The sequence below is a fragment of the Lineus longissimus genome, chromosome 7, assembly GCF_910592395.1.
Source record: "Lineus longissimus chromosome 7, tnLinLong1.2, whole genome shotgun sequence".
NCBI lineage: Eukaryota > Metazoa > Nemertea > Pilidiophora > Heteronemertea > Lineidae > Lineus > Lineus longissimus.
In genome coordinates, this window is record NC_088314.1 from 937110 (window position 1) to 959856 (window position 22747).

The following is a 22747-nucleotide window of genomic DNA, read 5'->3' on the forward strand; positions in this document are numbered from 1 at the left end:
AGTCGTTTCGCTCAAAATCGCAAGTCAAAATCGAAGTCGTTTCGCTCCCTGGACTTTTTGCTGGGGATCGAGGAAGTACTCCCAGGGAGCGAAAGGACTTCGATTTGGAGCGAAACGAATGGGCCGAAAAGGTTAGGAAGCGAAACGACCAGATCCTGTGATGAATCAAACCTCGTTTTGAACGGAAGTTCATGGTGCTCTGCCAACTTTTTCAACTAGAAAAAGTCATATTCTTTTAAACTGAGACGTTATAAAGTAATTGTTTGATGTCGATTTCAATCCAATGATATATGAGAACGTTTTAATGAGAAATTGTTTCATGATTTTTCTTTTATATTCCCTGTTTTGACGTTGTTTACATTGACCCTGTTTTGAAAGTTTGTTGTGTGTCACTGTACTGTACTGTGTGTGTCTTCCCAATGCATTTTTTCGTACGTGTAGGCTATCATGGTGTGCATGCACAGTCGGACAGATAGTACACAAGACCAGTTAAGCATGTTAGGTGGACTACATGTAGGCCGAGACATTCTGAAACGAGTTAACAATCCCCGTTCACGGTCCAAAAAAAGGTGTACATTCTGTCACTTTGAAGAAAAAAGCACTGGCCAACCTACCCGAGAATTGCCCTGTTTCTAGTGTTAGGCCTGTAGCTCATAGCTGTAGCCTAAAGGGTAGCGGCCTATAGGCCTATTGGTTGGAACAGGTGCAGTTCTAAAGCCATTGTTTGGCATCTTTGACTTTGACTGAGTCCCTCTGTATTGTACTATTGTCAAGCAGGGTTGACCATAGGTACCGCCATTTTGGCTAGACCTCCAAATCCTAAAGCAATCAAAACGTAGTGAATGCTCATTTCAAGGGCAGGAGTCTGTTCTTTCCAGAGAACGGCCTCGGCAATGAACAGACACAGTGCCTGAGTAAGGACAGTTTAACTTTTCTATGAAGTGGGACGCTGTAAAGTGCTGCTACCTGTATTACGGTAAAAGAACTACATGTGAAATAACTTGAGGTATTGTTGGCCTAATGTTCATATTTTTCATTCTCTATCAATTTGTTCTATCAATTTGTAGGCCTACTAGAGTACTATTTTCTCAAAAATGAATCTTTCCTCACAGTTATATCCTAAATATCTATATTTGGCTTGAGAATGTCCCTTTATTCAAATGACTTGGTCTCAAGCTGTCATTGGCCTAAGCTCGACCACTCAGGTGAAACTAAATACAGTTACTTATGACTGAATGATTTTTTATGACTGCTTAGCGCCGTTATATTTAACTCATAACTGTATAAAAGGGAAACAGTCAAATCGATTCAGTTATCCGTTGGTTTTCACTGTGTGGAGTCTTTTTCCTTACGAAGTTCTTACCTAAAATGTCTGGTTGATGCACAGATTGTGAATTTATACATGAATATTTCCTCCTTCCAGATGATATTGCCACAATTTAGCAGCGGTTCTACAAATACAACAAGATCAATTTCTGTTGATTCCTAAGTGTGGATTGTTGATATTCATTTTGGAAAGCATCGGTTTGAGAGTTTGTGGACACTTTTCTGCCTCGTTGGCCAGAAGGACAAAATGGCTGATTTCAAACTTGTCACAGCAGGAGAAGATATCAGGATCTGGGACATCAATGGCTACAGTTTGGTGAAGCAATATAACCCCCATGGCGGGTCTGTCAACTCAGTCGCATGGAGCCAGGACAGTATCCTTTTTTCGAAAAATCAAATAAATATACCAGTATATGATATGATCTAAATTTTTTACATTTTCTCTCTCAGTTGCATGGGTACCTGTATTAGTGTATATGAGGCTTCCCTTGCAGCAGCTTTCTCAATTTATAGAGTTAGTGTGTATCATGGCAGTTTATAGTTGTGACCAATTATGGCCAAGTGTTTCCATGTTCATCGCTGTGGGTCGATTGAGGTACGTCTGGTCGTGATGATGGTGTTCACTAAGTGCTTCCCATGGAGTATTTCAGCCTGGCTTTTGACAACTGAACTGAGCCCTAGGCTTAAGGAAACCTTGCAGGGCCAGTCTGCATTGCCAATGTTTACCTTACAACCCATTGACCTCTTTCAATCAAGTATTTGACTTCGAATATCTGTTTTACTTGAATCATGTCGTCGAGTCCACAACTGTCCAATCAAATCGGAACTTAATCAATCAGTGAGATTTAAAAACATAGTCTTGGTGTATGGGCCCAGATGGAATAATGCAGTTTTTGAACATATTGCTTTGAATTTTTATGACTTATAAAAATTTAATATGATAATTGGTTTCAAATTTTAATGCATGTCTGAGCCCTAAATTCGAAGTCTTTGGAAGTTATTTTGGGAAAATGTTAGTGGGGGAAGGATCTTTTCACCGATTTAGACTTTGAGCCAGAAATACATATATAATGTAACAGGCTTACATTTTCAAGGGGCACTCTTGGGTTGTAGGGTTTTTTTGCTTGAAAATGCCTGCAAATATTCATACCACCATCTATAAAATCTGATTGTGATAAGCATGTCCATGGTGAAACTCTTTGAAGTTGACCTTACTTTATTGAATAAACAGATAGTTTTTGTGGCAGACGGATGAGACTGGTTGTCGTATAGATCAGAATGGTCATCCACATCGTAGCACACTTTCCCACCAAAACTAATCTCGCCCACGTTTCCCTAAGGTGGTACGAACTATAGCTTTACGAAAGCTGGCTGCATTTGGAAAATGATATTGCAGGCTTATAAAATAAGAATATTAGTTTCGTGGATCATATTGACCCAATGAGGGAATGAATTCACTCAATAAACTAGGGTAAGATTAGAGCTTTAGTCCTGTGGTTTAAGTGTGCAATACAAGTTTTGTCTCCAATCTTCTTAAGTTTACAAATGTGCGATTGATTTAGCCTCTATTGGCAATCAAACTGATGTGATTTTAACCATTGTTGCCCGGTTATTGTGAGTTAGTATTCATCGACCTGCTGAAGAGTATCTTTGATTTGAATGATTAGATATTTTCAAGTGCAAGCTGTCTTTGGATAGCCAGGCATATAACTAAATACAATGGCTAATGATAGGTGCTATTATGACTGAGACAACATTGGCGATATGGCCAGATGAATTCCTCTCTCCGGTAATGACATTCACGTTGTGACCCAGTGGGGTCTCATGGGCCTGGTTAAACAAACAATGCCATTGACTTGACGGCAGCCACTGTCTTGTACTAGGCCTATTTGGAATGTCTCAGTCATGATCATGAAATGCACCAAAGGGCCTAGTTGGAATACAGTATTCTTATAACTCTTATAAAACCACTCGGTTGTCTGTCATTTTATCAATCACTCTGTTCTAATACAACAGCGATCATCTAATTAGAATTGTAGTATTGAATAAAGAGCTAGTTTTAGACCAGGCTTTAATCAACCTGTCAAATAAAAATTTAAAATCTGGTAAAAAGTGTCATAAAATTATAAATGGACTTGAATTTTGAATAAGAGAAACTAGCACTGTAGGACAAGGCTTGTAAAAAGCTGGCTGAGTAGTATTTTCATGGATTTTGTCACCCAATAAAGATTTACTGACCGACTTTCTAATTCTAAATATAAAATAAAGATTAAATAAATTCCTCTTGAAATCTTTTTCAAAATCTGAAAAAAATTCTCTCTACTTCGTATGTTTTTCTTTGCTATGAAATCGGAGGATAAGTAGAAATGGTGTCAGATCTCATTGGTTACCACCTTTGTCCTGTTAAGCCCACAACTCATAACCAGGTTAGCCCTAGTCTAGGTGACACTTTCACAGCTAATCCATGCCAAATATATTTATTAGTTTTGCTAATTCCAAGCTAAAGAAGCTGCATGCCACAGTAAGCCTAACATAACATGATTTTTTAGACACGATAGATTCCATTTTTCAAAGACTTAAAGGTTAAAGGTGCTTATTTTCATTCTAAGGCAATGGTAAGGTTGGGAAATATTTATGCTCTTGGCATGTTAGGACAAGTACAAATACAATTCAACAGTAATTTCTGTTCAAATTCATAGATCTGTTCTTTTAATATCTTTTGGGCTCACAACTTCTCTTGATATGATATAGGTTGCCTCTGACAACTATCGTAAATCCTGGTTGCAATCATTGCAGTCACTTTACTTCCATCCTCAGCTTTGCACATTTTCATTCCGAGTCTTGAGTGTTTTATATCCTTAACTTTCCACCAGATAATTTCATCGCGAGTGCTTCGAGTGCTGGAGACAAGTTGGTGATCACCGGCGTGAAGAACAACAACACAGTCGAAATAGCACAAGGGGTACGTGTCGGGTGATTTGTAACTGGACTCTCGTCTTCGAGCAATGACTGATTTCATGGTTCGACTCTCAGTCAGACTCTATCAATAATCAGTTCTCAGGCAGTCTTGATTGACGACATTGACAAAGTCAGGACCACACTGCCAGTGCAGATCACAGAAAGTCGACTATTGGTTCTGATCATTCTCGATTTTTGGCAGGTTTCTTTGTAATTGTATCACAAACTTATCCTGAATTACTTTCAATTAGATTTTTTGAGATTACGCTTGACTTTCACCTCAGCTGACCACATAATCGTGTTGTTTTCATCCGTCTCGAGTCTTAGGCATAGCCCCTTCATCTTGTAAACTTGAAAGGCCGTCAACATTTCGTTAAATTCAAATATTCTCACCAATTAATGCAGCTCTGCTAACATAAAGTAGGAAATAATTGGTCTAAACCCATAAAACACTTGCTGATGGGCGATCAGTTTGGACTTAAATGCTAGCAGGCCATTTGTGGTTCTTACAGGATTTCTAGGACTTTCTGTCCAACTTCTTCACCTCAACCGACCTTTAAAGTTTTCATTAACTTCTGTTCCTGAAGCTAATGCGGCTTTGCAATCGCTGCTGTGAACATGAAATGATTGTTAATTTGGATATTATCGCCAATACTGCGACTCACATATCTTAAGTAGAAAATAATTGGTCTTAAACCAGTTGAAGGCTGTCTGGTGATCACGAGATAAGTAGCAATTCAACAAGCAGTGATAAATGTTATAGATATTCAAGACAAAAGTTCTCCTTATAATCTCCCTTTGAAGACAAAATCACCACTTTGTTAAATTTTACTGCAATTATGGTTTATGCTTTAAGTTGAAATTAATTGGTCTCAATCTTGAGTTGTCCTGCCCAAAGGCTTCCAAGGCCTCTTGATCATTGCAATATTGGTCTTACTGAGCTGGTAATGACCCCTTCAATACCACACTTGTAGAATCGCTAGTGTCAACGCGGTTAATCTTATTGCACGTGTTATTTTGCTGAGGGTGTTCAAGTCTTCAGTAAACATCTGCAATATTCAGTAGTGTGGTTTACAGATTGATCTTTATGGACTTGGTGAGGGGGCATGTTACAAGTTGTGAAGTTCTGATTGATTTTCATCAGAGAGATAGAGAAGTATAAGCACCTCCAGGTCACAAATCAGTTTTTATGAGGCTGGCATACAGTCTTATCATTTCCTGTCATGAACCAGTTGGTTCCTGAGCTAGTTTCACTTATCAAAGGAAATAATACCTGACTTGAGGTATTGTGTTCCTGAGACAGTCCCTTTGTGCTTTCAGCCTGCCTTGTCGGAAAACCTCAAAAACATTGATTTTAGTAATTGTAGTGAGAATGAGGGAGCACAGTGTTTCCAGTAGCACTAGCAATTAGACCAGATTAGTGGGAAATGTTGAATACTTGAATTTCATTTCAACCATGCCAAGTACATGTCAACATCTTTAAACATTGATATCCACTAACGACTGACATTCATTGCGGTGACCTGAGTGATCAACTTGTTCATAATCTTAGATGAAGTTGTGACTGTCTTTGGTCACCAGGCCTCAGCCGTTTATATCTAAGCTGTTTACATGAGGATTAAATCACTTCATAAATATATTCAAATCGAGTCCCGTTAATGAGTAAATCGGTGCGGCCACCTTTGATCCTTGTCACCAATAATGAAATAATCCAATGGGCCGAGTTCTGAGCACAATTTGCAACATTTCAAAACATGCTACTCGTTTGTTTGTGTTTATAAATATTAGAATGTTTGAAGTTGCTTATTTGAGAAGTCCACAAGCCACCCGGTTTTATGATTGGAGTCATTTGTGCCAAACTTCAAAGATCGGCATTTGGAGTGACGCACTGGACACTTGAGAGCCCTAAAGACGCAGGCTTCAAAATCAAAGTCTGGCACATCTCAATTCACATTAGTATTGTTTGAAGTATCGAGATATGGCAAATTAAATTCATTTTTTTACACTTTTTCATGTGAAATTTCCAATTAGGGAGGATTAGCTTTGAAAGAAGTCCATATTTTGAATGGGCTGAATCCAGCTTTTGAGACCACGGATAATTTGAAATGATTCCATATAAAAATGCCATAATGGGTTGGTTTTAAATTAGGCATTTCAATTCCTCGGAGGTGAAAATCTGAAAATAGGTTTAGCTTCATTTCAAAGTTCTGTATTGTGTTGACGGGTGTAATAAGCTTCGTTAGCCTCTCAATTAAAGTTATCTTTTAACACCGCTCTTGTTGAGAACAACAACATTTCAAAGCTTTTGATGTTTTTGTGACAGATTACAGAGTTTTTTTAAAGCAGGCAGTTTTTGGTATGTTTGTGAAGATGATATTGATAATGGCAGTGATATGCCACGAGTGCAACAGGCATCCTAAGTGATTAGGATTACCAGTAGTCACGCCCACAGGAAATCTCCCAGGGTGCCTCTGACATGATTTTAGTCATTTTTCGCCCTGGCTGAACGCCAAGCTTTGTCATTGCCAGTTAAAAAGGTATGCTGGACATGGCTAATGTGATTTGCCGTTCAGACAATGTCAGTTGTGGGAGTGAAATGTCTTGAAGATTGTCCAACAATGAGCCTAAAACCTACTCAAAAATCAGATATCCCCAGCCCCACCTACTACTGTGTCCTCTTGAATGGCTCATCCCCTTGATCAGCATCCCAATAACCATCATGTATTTGCTCTCTAATTGCAGGAGGACCGAACATGTGTGTCCTTCAACTCCAACTCGCGTTACCTCCTGAGCGGTGGCAAGGCCGGGACGATAGCGGTGTGGGATCTCAAGACTCACAAGTTAAAGAAGACATACAAGGTATGCCCACATCAGAGACTCACATGCTGTGACCTTCAGTGGTTTTGAGACATGTAGTCTCCAACTCTTTCACTTTCAGGAAGAATATTCATCGGGTCAATGCCAGTTTCTAATCTTGTTTTATGGGGTAAAGGAGACATGAATGCTCTATGGCTGAAGTAAAACATGCTGTTCTAGAATCGTTGTCCTCTAGACTCCCAAGGCTTTGGCACTGCTGTGCTATCAGAGAAAGTGTGAGTCTTGTGTCACCCTAGCCTAGCTTTGATGGCTGGTCATGACCAGTAAACGATTCGGGAGGTCTGTCGTCATTCCCATGTCCGTCGCTAATGCTCCTTCTCTGCCTTACCATTGCATGAGCAGCCTGATTTAGTGGAGGTATGTCAGAATGTTCTGCACTCAATCCCCTCCACACGCTAAGAGCACGACCCTCGGTCACTGTTTCTGTGTCTCTAACATTCCAAAGAATCTAAAAACTAGATTGTCAAATCTGGCAATAGCAATGTTTGTGTCCGGATTGTACCTGGGGCAATAGAGGGAAACCCTGCCATTATCGCAGACACATTCATAACCTTGTATTACACCAGTTGTGATACTGTAAGTCAAGTCACTTCATACACAACTGTTTTTAGAGTTTATGAATGCACTTTCATTGTTCTAACTTGGTGTATTTGTTGTGTTTCTAACTACGATTGGAACTGGAAGTAAATGCAAGTTACAATATGTGATTCTCAACATTACAAATTTTTGCTTGGCAAACTCCCAGGCAAGAAAAATCATCTGAACATTTAAAGGCTATTATTGAGATATTTGTAACTATAACCATATAATAGATTCATTTGTCTGATGATGTCTGCAGAATGTTAATGTCATGGCATCTTGATATCATTGATTTGTGAAGAAAGGCAACAAAAAGGTCTTCTTTGTGTTGCTGGCCAGGTACTTTTGCAGTATATGGAGGAATAGCTTCCTTTATCAAAGCTAATATCTTTTCATGTACCTTTGAATGTGACGTCTACCCATGAAGTAAATGACAAGACGAACTCTTTAAATCACGACAAAATACCTTTGTCTGGAGTCATGCACCATGACTTTTAAAGTATGTTGTAATTTCTGGCGGAACAACAGAAATCAAAAAACGGTTTCCTGTCGTCTGTCTTATTAGTCTTGGCTGACTTGGTAAGTTGACTGACTTCGTGAAGTATCGATTTGATTTAGAGACTGTTTTTTTACCGAACCACTGAGGTGTGGTTTGCTAGCTGAAATATGATCAGTAATCTCATTTAACTGAGTTTAATGGAACTAAGATCAATTCAAAAGGTTGTAAAAAATCCAATCATTGGTTTGCTGTCTGTTCAATAAAGTTGTACATGCAATTAATTTTAAAGCAGTTCAAACCAAACTTCATATTCTCCAACAACCATATTCTTATACAAATCAAAAACAGCATATTGTTGTAAATTCTTCTTCTGTGCGTGTCCTCTTGGTAAACCTCACAGAATGAGATTTGAGATTGAGAATTGAGATTTTGTAAGCAATTGCAGGTTTAGTGAAAATACCATTTGCCCTTGATCTAATATTCACTTAAATGATTGTCCTGTGCTCTGATCTTAGGCCAATAGCCTCATTTTTGCATCCCAACATTGTCGCCCGGCTTTCCACATCACAACCAAAATCACTTTGATGACGCCTTAATAATGTTCCTGTCAATCTTCTGATCTTATGTGCCCAGTGGAGCATGATGTGTGGACTTCCCCTTGACACACACAGTTGCTCATTTTCTGCCATTTCCTTTGAAGTTGATCAAGACACCGATATACCATAAATATTGTGTCAGATTTGAATCATCAAGTACTGGTTTCGTCACATGCATGAACTATCACACAATAAAAGCAATTAAGTTGGATATGATGTTCAATTATGGAGCGGTTGACATGAACTGGTACAAATCATTGCCGTTTTGATGAATTTAAGATATGATTGTAGAATGATTAAACCCAGCTATCAATCTTAGTCAATAAAACCTCTGTGCAGCCAAAAAATATCAGGACCAATGCCTGAATTGAGATTGTCTTGGACATGATGTGATTGTGAGAAAATTTACTCCAAATATCATTCAGCCTGTCACTGACTGTCACTCCTATGAGCAAATCATGATTGACTGCACCAAAGTTTAACGAGTTGGAATCAAAAGGGTTTTTTGGCCCTGTTTCAAATTTCACTCCGTCTTTTCGCTTGATTGTTTCCAGACCAGCATTTCATCAGTGCATACTAATCTTTTGTGACCTTTGATAAAACCAGACATTCTTTTCGAATTGTGTGTCGGTCCTTTGAAGGAAGAGATCAAAGACTTACTGGGGAACATGTCAGCATCAGACCTTTCCTCAAGTTGAGTGTCTACCTTTCTGCAAAACACCATAATTTTGGTGATTTTAGTCTGAGTTTATCCCTCTTGTTTCAGGACCACAAGGGCCCAATCACATCCCTCACATTCAACTGGAATGACACTTATATTGCCTCAGGGTCGGAGTTGGGGGATATCATCATGTATAATGTGGTCACTGCTCAAGCTTCAGCCCCGATGACCACCCCCAAGATGCAGGCAATCAGACAGCTACAGTACAGTAACTTCAAGAAGTCTCTTCTTGGAGCTGTGTCAGATGACGGTGCTGTGTCTCTCTGGGACACAAACACAAGGCGACTCTTACACTCATTCACAGACATGCACTGCTCCTCGGCGACAGGGCTGGCATTTTCACCACTCAACGAGATCCTCTTGATGAGCGTGGGTTTGGATAAGAGGATCGTGTGCTATGATGTAGTGGGTAAAACGTAAGTTGAAGAGCTAACCTTGAATGTCATAACCAATTTCATGCAAGCAATAACTGATCCATCAAATGAAAGATGGAGCGCAGTGGTCTATTGGTTAAGGTGTGGTCCTACTCTCCATTTGAGCATTATGGGTTAAACCTTTGTCTAGATGCCCCTTTATCCTCTCAGACTGAGCTGAAGGGATGCGTTGTGTTTTAGCAGCGCCATGACACTCCAGATTGGCTGCGTGGAGACCGTTATTGTTACAGTTGATGAAGAGCAGTTTGAGACCGAACTGGGTCCATGTGAAGTACCTTTAAAGCCCTGTTAAGAATTCTAACACCCGTTTCTGTTTCAGGGCTGTTAAAACAATGACGGCAGAATGCGCATTAACCAGTATTGACATTCATCAAGACGGAGCCACGCTAGCCGTCGGATCAAACAGAGGCAAGGTGTTCATCTATGATCTCCGCCAGAAAGCCCAACCCGTTCACACGTTCCAGGCACACCAGTCAGCAATCTCATCTCTCAGGTTTCAGAGCAACACGAAAGCACTCAAGGTAAGTCATGCAATCGAGACTCTCACCTGTTTTCTTGCTGGTGTAAAGGGCTTTTTAATATGAAACCAGATTCAATAACAAGAGATGTGTTCAGCTGCCTGCTGGTTGAGTCCAAAGAGCATGTCAGTGCCAAGGCCTAGCTAATCTGATTGTTACTTGTAGCTACAGAGGATGTTCCCTGCAACACTGCTTAAATTCGCCTCTTCATCTACAATGTCTTATCGGATGTTTTTCTTCAGAATGACAGTACGTCGAGTACCAAGTCACATCGAAGCAGCATCACGAAGAAGCCTTCCCTCGCTGGCCTTAATCAAAACTCGAGTAGCAATGACAACAGTCCGAGGAGTATCATGAATGGTGATACAGATATGGGAAGGGGTGAGTACACGTGGCTGTCAGTCAAGAAACCTTGCCGAATGATTGTGGAGACATTGTGATCAAGCAAAAGTGGCTGGTGTTGATAAGCTTTTGCTCCTTATTCTTTCCCAGTGGCAAGAAATCATCTCATGGAAGGGTGCGGGGTTTGTACTAAACATCAAAGACAAGTCAAAGATCAATCACACGTTGACGCCTACTTTAGCAGACCCCGAGTCCTCATACCCGTGTTATATTTCCAGGTTTAACCGATCGAACAAATCTAGATGAAGTCATTTCACCATACAGAGAAAGTAAGTTAAATGTGCATTATATGAAGTTCAGCATTTTAAAATAGAAAGTTCCTTGTGTGTGAGATTGAAAGTGTGCTGTTGATGGTTTCTTTGATGTCCTTTATTACACGACCTACATTCACACCTTGTGTCACTGAAACATGTAAACTGTCACTCATTATGGAGCATGATTGATTGATTGATTCATATTCGCCAGCTTTGATGTTCTATTCAAAAGGGTACTTCAAATGATTCCAGGTCAGAAGGATCATGTCAGGAATGTTGATTGGAATTATTCATTAGTTTAGAAAGTTCAGACATAGGAATTTCTGATTAGTACCATTTAGGAAGGTTCAAGGTGTCTGATTCATGAATAGAAGGAGATTTGGCTAACTTTGCTCATGGAACAGAGTTCTAAGTCATGAAGAGATGTGCTGTTGGACACTTCAGGGATGTCAGTGATAAGGAAGCTTTGATAACTTGTACAATTCTCATGCCCAGAGCAATTTGCCAAAGCGCAGGCACCAATGATGCTCATTTGACTTCCATTTGAATTGTGTTTTCATGTTTCGCTGTTTCAGCATCTGTAAATAAGACATCAGAATTCACCGACATCTCATCTGAAAATCGACCAGACATCTTAGGCAAATCATTGAATTACAGTAGTAAAAATATGTCCTATGGTGAGTGCAGTCTCATTTTGTGTCTTGTGTGTATAGACAATGGAAAAGTTCTTTGCTATGTTAGCTGTCAGCTCACAACAAAGGATAATGGTACCCACCTTTGCAGACACTGCTGTAATCCAGAAAGACACCTACAGTATGTCATATTTAATGTCATCCTTAACAGACAGGTTCGGGTGTACATGTAATGTTTAGTAAAGCTCTGGCTTTAAGTGTTTTCCGTATTCATAACATCACCAAACGTCTTCACTTGTTCCTTTCCAGAAGGTGTTTTTTCTCCGCTGAATGAGAACAACTCGTCGAATATGTCACGGCGTACGACCATGGGCACGTCACTCTTATTAAACAGTGGCTCCTCCCCGCCACACATCCACCTAGAGAACGGCCACGATGACCCGCCAATCATCAACACTGAGTTAGAAACAGTAAGAGAACAAGATGTAACGCCGGCACCTCCCGCACCTACACCTACACCTCTTATGGCCCCTGTAAGTTGAGCCGGTGCCCTGCTTCTAGCCGTTCACCTGTGGTTCACTGTTGCTATTAGTTCAATGTGTAGTTCTGTTAGGCTTGTAAGAACATTGCTTCCTGTTGCTTCTCTCGGCTTCACTGCACACCTGCTTTTCTGTTTTGCTTTTCTATTGTTTATAATTCAGTACCATTGCCAATACGACATGCAGTGCCAGAGTCCCCTCAGATCTGCCTTCACAGTCTCTGATGGCTTCCTCAGTCTCTACCAACAGCTACCAACACTCTATGAACTGATTCCCCTTAATTTTGGCCCTTTTAAGTACCTCCTCTATTGTGTTAGACATGTCTTGTTCGGAGACAGCCTCAACCCTGTAGGCGACCCCACAAAGAAATGACAATGTTTTCGTCAACTCAACTTCCTCTTCCCTTTCTCTACACAGAAATCATTTAGTCGCAATGCCTCCCTGCAGAACGTGAGGAGTGTTCCTCAGAGTCCCCTCGAGGATCAAGCCAGTGGCAGTTCAGGTTCACCAAGCCCCAACATAAAGACAAAGCGATCGGCTTCACTTGGAAGCATCAAGAAGGAGATATTTGACCGAGGTGAGTTTGGGTGATGATAAGTCGTTTTTGTTTTGGACTTGTTTTGACCTTGGTCCTGCGTCATAACAAGAAATGTGACGAAGAACTGGTGTGATGAGCTATTAACTGTTAGAATCAGTCAGGCCAGAGTAATAGCTGTTTACCAACCTTTCTCTGTGTTGTGATTGGAGAAACCGAAGGGCAGACAGCTATGAATTGTTATCCTTAAATAATTGGGGATAATCCAGGATTAAAATCAATACCTACAGACCGCTTAGGGGATGATTAACAAAAAGTGACATAGCGGCGTTTCTTGTGTGAATAGGGGTACTAGAGGTGAATTATGAGGTAACGTACAGTAATTGGGCATTATAAACTCTGTCCCCATTGGCTGTTCCCTAGGCGCTGGTCAGTTGAAAAGAGATTTCACCAACCCTTTTCATTAGTTAGGAACAAGGTGGCCTGGCACAAGTTTGTTAAAGTTTCAAGTTGAGAACGTTATTATTCAGAATGCCAAATTTCCGTAAATTTGACGATGCTTTCTTTACTGCAGTGATAGAGCGTGTGAAAAACCCACCAAATGTTCCACCGGTGCGAAAGCTATCAGAAGGTAGTCGGCCACATTCACGGAGTACTTCCCGGGGTGCTCAGCTTCCTGTACCACTGACTCCCCCTATTAGTGAAAACGATCGAGGAGATGAGGCAGCAAATGGTCACATGCCATTGGAAGCGTCCGCGATGCCAGTGACACCCCAGAACTTCCAGACGGAGTTCATCAGGAATATGATTGAGGATGCTCTCGAGGACTTCCAGGATCGAATGCGAAAAGACGTCTTTAATCTTCAGGTGGAGATGTTGAGGCAGTTCCAAATCCAACAGGTAGGTGGCAATCTTGGCAACAACCATCGTTCCACTGTCCAGCATAAAACAAAATCAGTTTTCGAGCTAGATTTCTTTAGTAACTGGTTAGTGGACCCTACCAATAGAACACAGTCTATGATGAAGAAAACAATACCTGTGTAAATGTTAACGCAATTCCTGTGTGTTTCAGGGCTACATGATGGCGGTCATGCAACAGAATTCAATCAACCCAGACTTGTTAGCCGAGGTAGAGAGATTACGAGAAGAGGTGAAACGATTAAAGAAAAACTTCTGACCTGGTTGATTGAAAACTTGGTAAAAATGATTCATTGTTCAATGGCAATGCTCGGTGCTGGTTCACTGAGCTCATCTGCTCGGCGGCAATACGAAGAGATTCTTGGTGAACCGTTGTGGTAGAATGATGCTCTGCCTCAGACTATATCGTCTGCTCGAAAATCAACATGGTGTTGTTGTCAACAAAGCTGCCAGAGGAGCAGCTCCCAGGACACTTTAGCTTGGAGGAGAGATGGACAATATTAGTTGGGATGAATGTGATGGCAGACGTTAGCTCTCCAAGGCTGAGAAACATTTGGAACATTCGTGAAAAGAGATTTGACGTGTTTACTGATGTGTTTTATTCACAGTCTCTTCTTTAACCAGCCAATGGAGAACTAGTGCTCTGATTTCAAGGATTCTGAACTTTGTTGCAAAACAATTGACTTTGCATCCTATTTCCAGATGGTTATGTAGTTCAATGGTTTATTGTTGTTGTAAGTTAAGAAAAGAGGCAGCACTACAATACTGTGAGAAGAAAGGTATATTTTTGAGAATGGGGGATTTTTGCGATCTTTTGAGTAGAGAATGTGCTAGGAGAATTAGTGATTAGGTTCCTGAAGAGATGAAACATGTTCCTCTCAGAAAGGTTTTCGCACTACATGAAGGGTGATACGAACGACAGGAAATTCTTTTCACCTGAGTTTTGTACAGAAAGACCTCGTGTAAATTCACATGAGTCTTTCAGTAAAAACGTTTACTTGTCAATATCCCCAATAGTGTATGAGAACATTTACTCTTTGTCTCATTGTGCTAATGTACATTTCTTCTTCATAAGTTACAAGACTAGGTTTGTAATCAATCCCACCTAAATGTCCTATGTTGGCCTTGTAAATCTTTGCATAATGTCGATTCACTGTCAACAAACCTGCAGGACGGGTCCCCCTTTAGTTTGTAAAATCCCTATTATCCAAATAACTTGAAAACTCAACAAAAATGGTAATAGTAACTTCAGTATGATAAATATATCTTTACATATGTATTCTGTATCATCATGGTGTAATCATTTGTACATACATTTGTAACAGGTTGATAAATAGGATTTGAATCGTTCAGTCTAATTGCTAAGGCCTTGCACAGCTGTTTGCTTCATGATAAGTTTGTTTACGACAGGCTATGATAGTTGGTTGTAAACAATCTGAAAACGTCTTGGAGGGAGGGGTGGCATTGAGTGAAACTCTGGGAAACAGTTGTACCTCTCTGTTGTAGGGTTTTCTAGTCACTATAAAGCATTTACATAGTTCTGCTCTCCTGAAGATGAATTCCCTCTGAGTTTGAAAACAAATCATGTTGTTTTGCTCATTTAGGCTATGATCAGGTATTTTGTCAGAAGGGCAACTTGCCACTCTGTCAGAGAGATAGAAGAAGTTAGTTTTCTCTTGGGATTGAGGCAAATTCTGAAACATCTTAGTTACTTTTTATCTGGCTTCATTAGTCTATGAGATGTAAAGTAAGACGTGTACATGTGACTGATGTGTACATGTGACTGATGTGTACATGTGACTGATTGCCTTTAAGAACCCTTGATTATTCCTCATTCTTTGTACATATTGCATCAGAGCCCCAATAGTGAACAGTATTTTTCATGAATTTTCCAAAGCTGTAAGTGGTGGTTAACACTTTGAGAACTAAAGTTGGCTAGATACTATGTATAAGCAGTTTAATAGTATGCTTTCACAATAAGAAGGCACATTTTGAATGTTTTCATTTCGAGTCGGACTTTATTGTGAAAGTGTTAACTAATAACTACTCCACCTTGTTTTGGTTTATCAAGCATTTAAAATCATAATGTACAGATCTGACTCCGTGATGTATTTTTGTGTAAATAGTTGTAATTGTTTCCATGGCAACATTCTCTTGTTTGACTGTATCATGAACGTGGAAACACATTTTCAAATATTTTTGCTTTCAACGAATAACTGTTGGAAGATTGTAAAACTCATACGGTCTCTTGTTTTCGATCTGGCTTCTTCAAGCAGGGCAGACTTCAACTAGTCACAATCTGGATTCCAGATCTTCAACGCCGCCAATGTTTGTGGGAAGTTTTTGACCAGAGAGACTGTATTTATAACCAGTTGGTAGAGTATTGGAATCTCAACTAGTGAACCATAATTTGACCACTCGGGACAATGTTCGAGGCAGTTTTTGACTAGACAATGAATGTTTAACCAGCTGGAGGAGTACTAGATAACCAGCTGGAGGAGTACTAAATGGTGTAAAGTAATGGGTTCTTTTCTTGTGAATCATAATTTGACCACCAAAGACAATCTTGGCCGAGTCACAATCTGGAGACAACACTGTCAAGTCTCTACAGGGTGTCATGCCTCTTCTCAGACGGTCGCAGCCAGGGCGAATCAGTCCTGGCTGCTCCCCCAGTGCTGACAATATGATGAGAGAGATGAGACAGCCATAGCCAGGCCACATCAGTCTTGGCTGCTCCACCGTGCTGCCAACATGATGAGAGAGATGAGACGGTCACAGCCAGGCCAAATCAGTCTTCGCTGCTCTGACAAGTTGTCAACATGGTGAGAGAGATGAGATGGTCACAGCCAGGCCGAATCAGTCCTGGCTGCTCCACTGTGTTGACATCATGATGAGAGAGATGAGACAGTCACAGCCAGGCCGAATCAATCCTGGCTGCTCCACCATGTTGACATCATGATGAGAGAGATGAGACAGTCACAGCCAAGGCACATCAGTCTTGTTGGCTGCTCTGCCAAGTTGTCAACATGGTGAGAGAGATGAGACAGTCACAGCCAGACCACATCAGTCCTGGCTGCAAGGTAGCATTCCAACCTTGCATTGCAACCATCACCTTCACTCACTTTCAGATGATTGACAGTCAATTAGCCTGTCTAATTAGTCCAATGCAGAAATATCTGGGAATTTCCAGGTAAAAGAACAATGAAGAAAACGTTTTTTCTTGTTATTGTACGGTTTATTTTTAAATATGACATTATAACAAATCATTTGGCATTAGCACAATGACTATTCTTCAACATGGTATCGTAAATTAACAGACTATTACATAGTTATCCATATCCATAAAGTGTAGATACATATATAAATGATAAGATACATAAACATGTTTAACATGGTAATAAGCAATATAGAGAAATACACATATAAAATATAACATTACCAATACTTATATCACATCTCAAGTGGAGAAGGTGGACAATGTCAACATGTACTGATGACCTAGTCTTGTCTTAAAGGGGCAGTAGCATCAAAAAAATTTCTTCAAATTGTATTTAGATGTGGAACAGACGTATGAAAATATGGATACGTTTACCATTATCTTTCAAAAAAGGCTGTTTGTAACAATGATATTTTGAAGGTGAAACTTTCTGAGCCTACTTCTCCTTTAAGCGAGACAGTACCACTGATCCACTTTCCACATTCATGTTCACAGCCTCTATAAGAGGGCCTTGTTGATGGTAGCAATTGATCCAATGATGTTCACAGTTGCAACGCTGCACTTCTCAGGGCCTATATTTGCCCATGGGAGTTTACGAGAAGTCACAATACTTTTGACAATCATTCACAAAGACATTTGACATACCGTATCTTTGGTGTTAAAACATTGTGAATCTCATAGGTCTTACCAATGTTACCTCACTTAATGAGGGTAATCCATCCAAATAAAGGTTTAATAATGCAAGCTGCTACAACAACCTTCATTTCACATTCAGTAGCTGCACAGATAATCTGCAAAAACACTCATTATGCAATGAATAGTCTTACAGTTACATGAACTAAGTGCAATAAATCAAATCATGCATCTACATGTATATGGTTACTTGGTCTAAACAATGAAATGGCTCATAGTCACAGTAGGCAAAACATTCAATGCAGTATGACATGAAAGAGTGAGACATGGAAGAGATCCGCAAAGACCATTTCGTCACAAGCAATCTGTCAATACATTTACATGACCTGTACACTTTCTATGCTACACTTTCCCACCAAATAAGCAAAATGGAAGTCCTATATTTATGGTAATCAAGGGCCTACCGTATTAATGACAGCATCGCTTCTGACCACAATCAAAACACATTACAACAATAAACATACATCTCAGAACAATGCAGCATTACATTTACAGTGTAGGCGAAAGCAAATCTGTCTCTTGAACATGTCCTGCTACAGGCAAGTTGATCCAAAGTGTTAATGATGCTGGAGACCTTCGACAAGGAAACTACCAATAAGCCTACACATACATTCATATCAATATAATAATAAAAATATCATTCACAAAATACTCTATTCATGTAAATATACCACAAGTTTCTCCCTTACTTGATACTGTGCGCGCAACCTTACAATCCTTCAGCATAAAATCGCAGTCATCCAGTTGAATTCAGGAACAGTGAATGAAATACAGAGTAATCACCTCACCTTGACCCTCAACTATGACCCTGACCTTTAACCCTCCAAATTCCAAGTTCTACTCTCAACAGTCTCCTCACACCCGCAAACAATCACATATTGTACAGTCCCGGCATTGTTCCTCCTGAACCAACACAACGAAAAGCAGACTCCTTCCTGTTTGGATACAGTTCTTTTCACCTCTGACGGAAGACTGTCACACCTGCGTCACACCGATGGGCAGACATTGTGCTGTCTAACAACTTCCATGATTCATCTGATGGATCGTAACACTCAATACTGTCAAGTAAGGAACTGCCATCATACCTGCACGTGGAAAGAAAAAAACAAATTGTAGAGATTTCAAAGAGTAAAACTAAGTGAGTAGTGCTAAATGTCTGTTTCTCTGATAACACAAAATTGCTCAAGCTTGCGTTGCCTTCAATACACTACTGACTCACCCTGCCACCACATAAAGTGAGCCCCTAAGTGTACATGCTCCTACATAGCACCTCGGTATCTTCATGTTAGCACCCGACGTCCACTGCTCGGTTCTCACGTTGAAACACTCCACGCTAGAGAGGTGGTTGCTGCCGTCATAGCCCCCGCAAACAAAGATGGTGTCGTGGAGAACAGCAACACCTGCCCCTGGAATGATTGAGAGAAGCAGACGATATATTGATTATAAAAGCAGAGGTAGCCACTAGAAACTATCAAGAATTAAATGGGTGAGTTTGAAAGCATGAATGAGGTCTTCTCCCTCGCAGTCACTGCTTGCATCCATTTGTAACAGTCTGGTAGTGATTCTATCGGATTTTTCTCTTTAGTCCAACTTACCCGATCTCTTTGTGGTCATGGAAGGAACACTACTCCATTGCGATGTGTTCGGATCAAACTTCTCCACCGTATTGAGCAGGTTCACCCCATCATAACCACCAATACAGTAGATGAGATCATTGGCTACGATCAGGCCTGCCCCCTCACGGCCCACCGCTGTGTTGCCGATGGGATTCCATTGGTCAATATGTGGGTCGTAGCGTTCCATGCTCGTGTGGCGGTCCCGGCCGTCAAAGCCTCCACAAACATAGACAGCATCTGAAAGAAGTGCGAGTGGCTCTCAAAAACATGCAAGTGTATGGAGGATGTAAAGGGTTTCTATAAGACCTGATTGGCAACTACATCTGGCTACGAACTTCCTGAACCAGACATGACCATTCATTGGAAAGATCTTGATGAGTCACTCGTGTCATGCACTTTAGTTTGGGGTAAAACACCTCACCTTGATAGACACAGACGCCTGCGAGTCCTCTACGATGCTGCATTGGAGCTACCGTCTGCCACTGCGGCTCATCGTCAGAGAAATCAAGAACCTCGACGCTGTTCAATCGATTCTGGCCATCATAACCTCCGATCACATACAGACGATTCTTCACTGACGCAGCGGCTACATAACGTCTTCTCTTGGTCATGACCTGAGGACAGAAGTGGACTGTCAGAAGAGTATAATTTGTTCATGAACTCTCTTGGCACTGGTGGGACTCTTGCCAAGTGCACAAAACAGAAATGGTACTACAGCATTAAGAACAGTTGAAACCAATATCGACATGACCACTTCCCTGGGAAGGTCTTGGTTAGCATGTTCTCAATGTTTCTGCGATGATGGCGCATCATCTGTGATGATGGCTCATCATCTGCAGGGTTTTTCCCAAATACAGTTCCCACATACTACACTTAGGACCATCATGCCTCTTGTAGGTAGATGGGACTGTATACCGGTACTTACAGGTAATCTGGTCCACTGTTGTTTTTTGGGATCGTACTTCTCGACCACATCAATAGGATTCTGCATACTGCCAAACCCTCCCACGACAACCAAAACACCGTCAGAGCCTGTGCGTGGTTTGGTGCGTATGTTCTGTAAGCTGTTCCTCAGATCAGGTCTCAGGTGATACTTCTTGGCCTCGTCAAGCAAATCTCGACATCGGTGGTTTTGTTTGATCAAAGCCTGAAACGAGAAAGGGTACTAGATTATCTGTGAAAACATTTCCTCAAGTAGGTACAGGTAAACTGACATGAGAGGCACATCACAGTCAACTGTATGTCGACCACACTCAGTCCTTAGCTTTCTGACTTCGACAATAAATGGGATGTTTTCTTTGCTGCTCAAGTTAAAATACTGAGATACTTTCTGAGGATATTGTACCTACCTCGTTATCAACAACATCGGTGAGATACTTGGCTGACAACAATGGTAATCGGACATGTCTGAGGAGCTGGGGGAGATATTGGTCTTTGTTCATGGGATCATGGCGAGTCCATGCCAATACTGCTTCATACACCGGCACCTCGGACTCCACCTGGAAAAGAGAGCACACCATTCCACTTTTGAAGAAGAAGGTTTTTGATGATATGTAATGAGAATTATGCTTCTTCAAGTCTGGGAAGAAGTGTCCTATTCTTACTCCTGTAGATCCTCTCAGCTTGACTTTTCTCATGGGTGGGACAACATTGGTCATCTCATCAACAAGCAATGCCTTAGGACGGACAAGAGTCTTTACCAGAACATACCTTAACAAATGCCATTGTTTGATGCATGATCAATCTTACCTGTATCTCATCACTCTTGATCAGTGTCTCAAGCTCAGCAGCCTGCAGGGTCAAAAACTCCTCCTGGTGGATTAGTTCCTCAAAATGTTTATAACAGAACACTTCAGCGGCATCCTTGAGGTCCTGACAAGAATGATTCTCGGCAAAAATACGAATGCCAAGACAATTAGTTGAATCAAGCTGCTTCTGAAGGAAATCTGAACAGGCTTGTTTGACACCTGTCAGTTGTAGAAGACATGCGGCAGGCAGTAACTCTTGCACATTCTCCACACTCACATCAACCGTCTCCGTGTACACAAAGTCTAGCAGCACCAACATGACACTCGCAGGAATGTCATGGAGCTCAATCTCTGTTTTATTCCTCTCAGACATCTGAAAACAGAACAAGTTTTCTATTTCAAGACGAGAAGATTGTGGTCAGGTCAGAACAATTTGACTTCATAATGAATGAAATCTTAAGTTCAGCTGATGTTATATCATCAAGAATTCCTGTTCTAATGAAAACTATCTCATCTGAAACTGGCCACTCAGAGATTCAGGGGATTCTCGAGTCAGAAGTAGATAATCTCTCAGATTTACAACAACAGTTAAGCACCAACAACATGGATTAGTGTGGGCAAACAAGCTCAAGATGGGAAACAACTGGAGGACCATCTCTCTCCCACTTTGATCATTTCATGCTGAAACTTAAGGAGAACTTTGAGCAAACACTGTACCTCGTTCGTGAACATAGCACAGAAGTAATCACTACAAGCAGCAAGGACAATACGATGGGCTGGCAGTGAACGATCCTCAACCTTCAATGAAACATCACATAATGTGTTGGTCTTTCTCAGGTTGTTCATAGTCGTCAAGATAGACTTTGCATGGCTGTCGGTGAAGATCTGACGCTCAATCATATTTCAGTCGACTGCAAAAAATGGCAAGATGAATAGATCGTCAAATTGTGGGTGTTACTGTTATGACATTGTCAATAATTGTCTTCTGAGTGTGCACAGTCTAACTAGTCAGTCTGAACAGCTTGCAATTTGCATAATTATGAGTGCATGTACCACTATATGCATTACAGCAGTGCAGTGCACTTGACTTACAGGAATGGAGTGTTTTTATTTACCTTTTTTAGGGCATGGGAGGGGGGGAAGGAAAATCCAGATCAAAATCGCCCAATTCACAGCCGAATCAAATCACAATCACCCGTCAGAAGCCGGAATATACTATAGACATTCACCCTAATATACTGTTTTGATAATCGCACTCGTAAAATCGTCGTACAGGAAGAAATAGAATATGAAAATTGCATTTTCCTGTGCTGTCAAATGTAGTGGTACTTTGTTTAGCGGAATACGACATCCTGAAAATATGCGCATGCGCAGTTGAAATATGGGCCCTTGACACTAAATTTTCTCAATAATTCGCCAGTTTTACACATACAAAGGATTACATTTCTTTTTCTTATTATCGAGTAAATACATTTGCTGCATCTTTAGCTCAGACGGCGTTAGAATTTGCTTTTGAAAACTATTACATTGTTTATATATTTAAAACTTCACGATTGTGGCATGCAATCCCATATGGTCTAGTGGTTAGGATTTCTGGCTCTCACCCAGGAGGCCCGGGTTCGATTCCCGGTGTGGGAACGCAATTTTTCTTTTTCTTATAACTTGCTCATTAGGAGCTCACGCCA

General features: G+C 40.7%; 2 protein-coding genes and 1 non-coding gene across 4 annotated transcripts; 2 read left to right on the plus strand and 1 right to left on the minus strand.

Annotated features, from left to right (window-relative positions):
• The first annotated feature begins 171 nt into the window (after positions 1 to 171).
• LOC135491351 (protein NEDD1-like) lies at positions 172 to 16370 on the plus strand. Of its 2 annotated transcripts, none has more exons than XM_064777156.1 (13): positions 172 to 255; positions 1424 to 1700; positions 4200 to 4288; positions 7027 to 7143; positions 9602 to 9972; positions 10310 to 10511; positions 10751 to 10889; positions 11129 to 11179; positions 11740 to 11841; positions 12106 to 12329; positions 12753 to 12912; positions 13445 to 13770; positions 13943 to 16370. In XM_064777156.1, the coding sequence occupies exons 2-13, from the start codon at positions 1574 to 1576 to the stop codon at positions 14045 to 14047; spliced, it is 2013 nt and encodes a 670-aa protein (XP_064633226.1). In that variant the 5' UTR covers positions 172 to 255; positions 1424 to 1573; the 3' UTR covers positions 14048 to 16370. The 2 variants fall into 2 exon arrangements, with proteins under 2 accessions (XP_064633226.1, XP_064633227.1); XM_064777157.1 differs by having other exon boundaries at positions 12106 to 12266.
• Positions 16371 to 17007: 637 nt separating this feature from the next.
• LOC135491416 (kelch-like protein 12) lies at positions 17008 to 22379 on the minus strand. The gene is made up of 9 exons (XM_064777274.1): positions 22178 to 22379; positions 21780 to 21973; positions 21064 to 21435; positions 20664 to 20813; positions 20240 to 20461; positions 19736 to 19928; positions 19294 to 19551; positions 18918 to 19104; positions 17008 to 18783 (listed from the first exon to the last, which is right to left on the minus strand). The coding sequence occupies exons 2-9, from the start codon at positions 21960 to 21962 to the stop codon at positions 18654 to 18656; spliced, it is 1695 nt and encodes a 564-aa protein (XP_064633344.1). The 5' UTR covers positions 21963 to 21973; positions 22178 to 22379; the 3' UTR covers positions 17008 to 18653.
• A 249-nt stretch (positions 22380 to 22628) lies between these two features.
• Trnae-cuc (transfer RNA glutamic acid (anticodon CUC)) lies at positions 22629 to 22700 on the plus strand. The gene has a single exon. It is a non-coding gene; the product is annotated as a tRNA-Glu (tRNA).
• Positions 22701 to 22747: the final 47 nt, after the last annotated feature.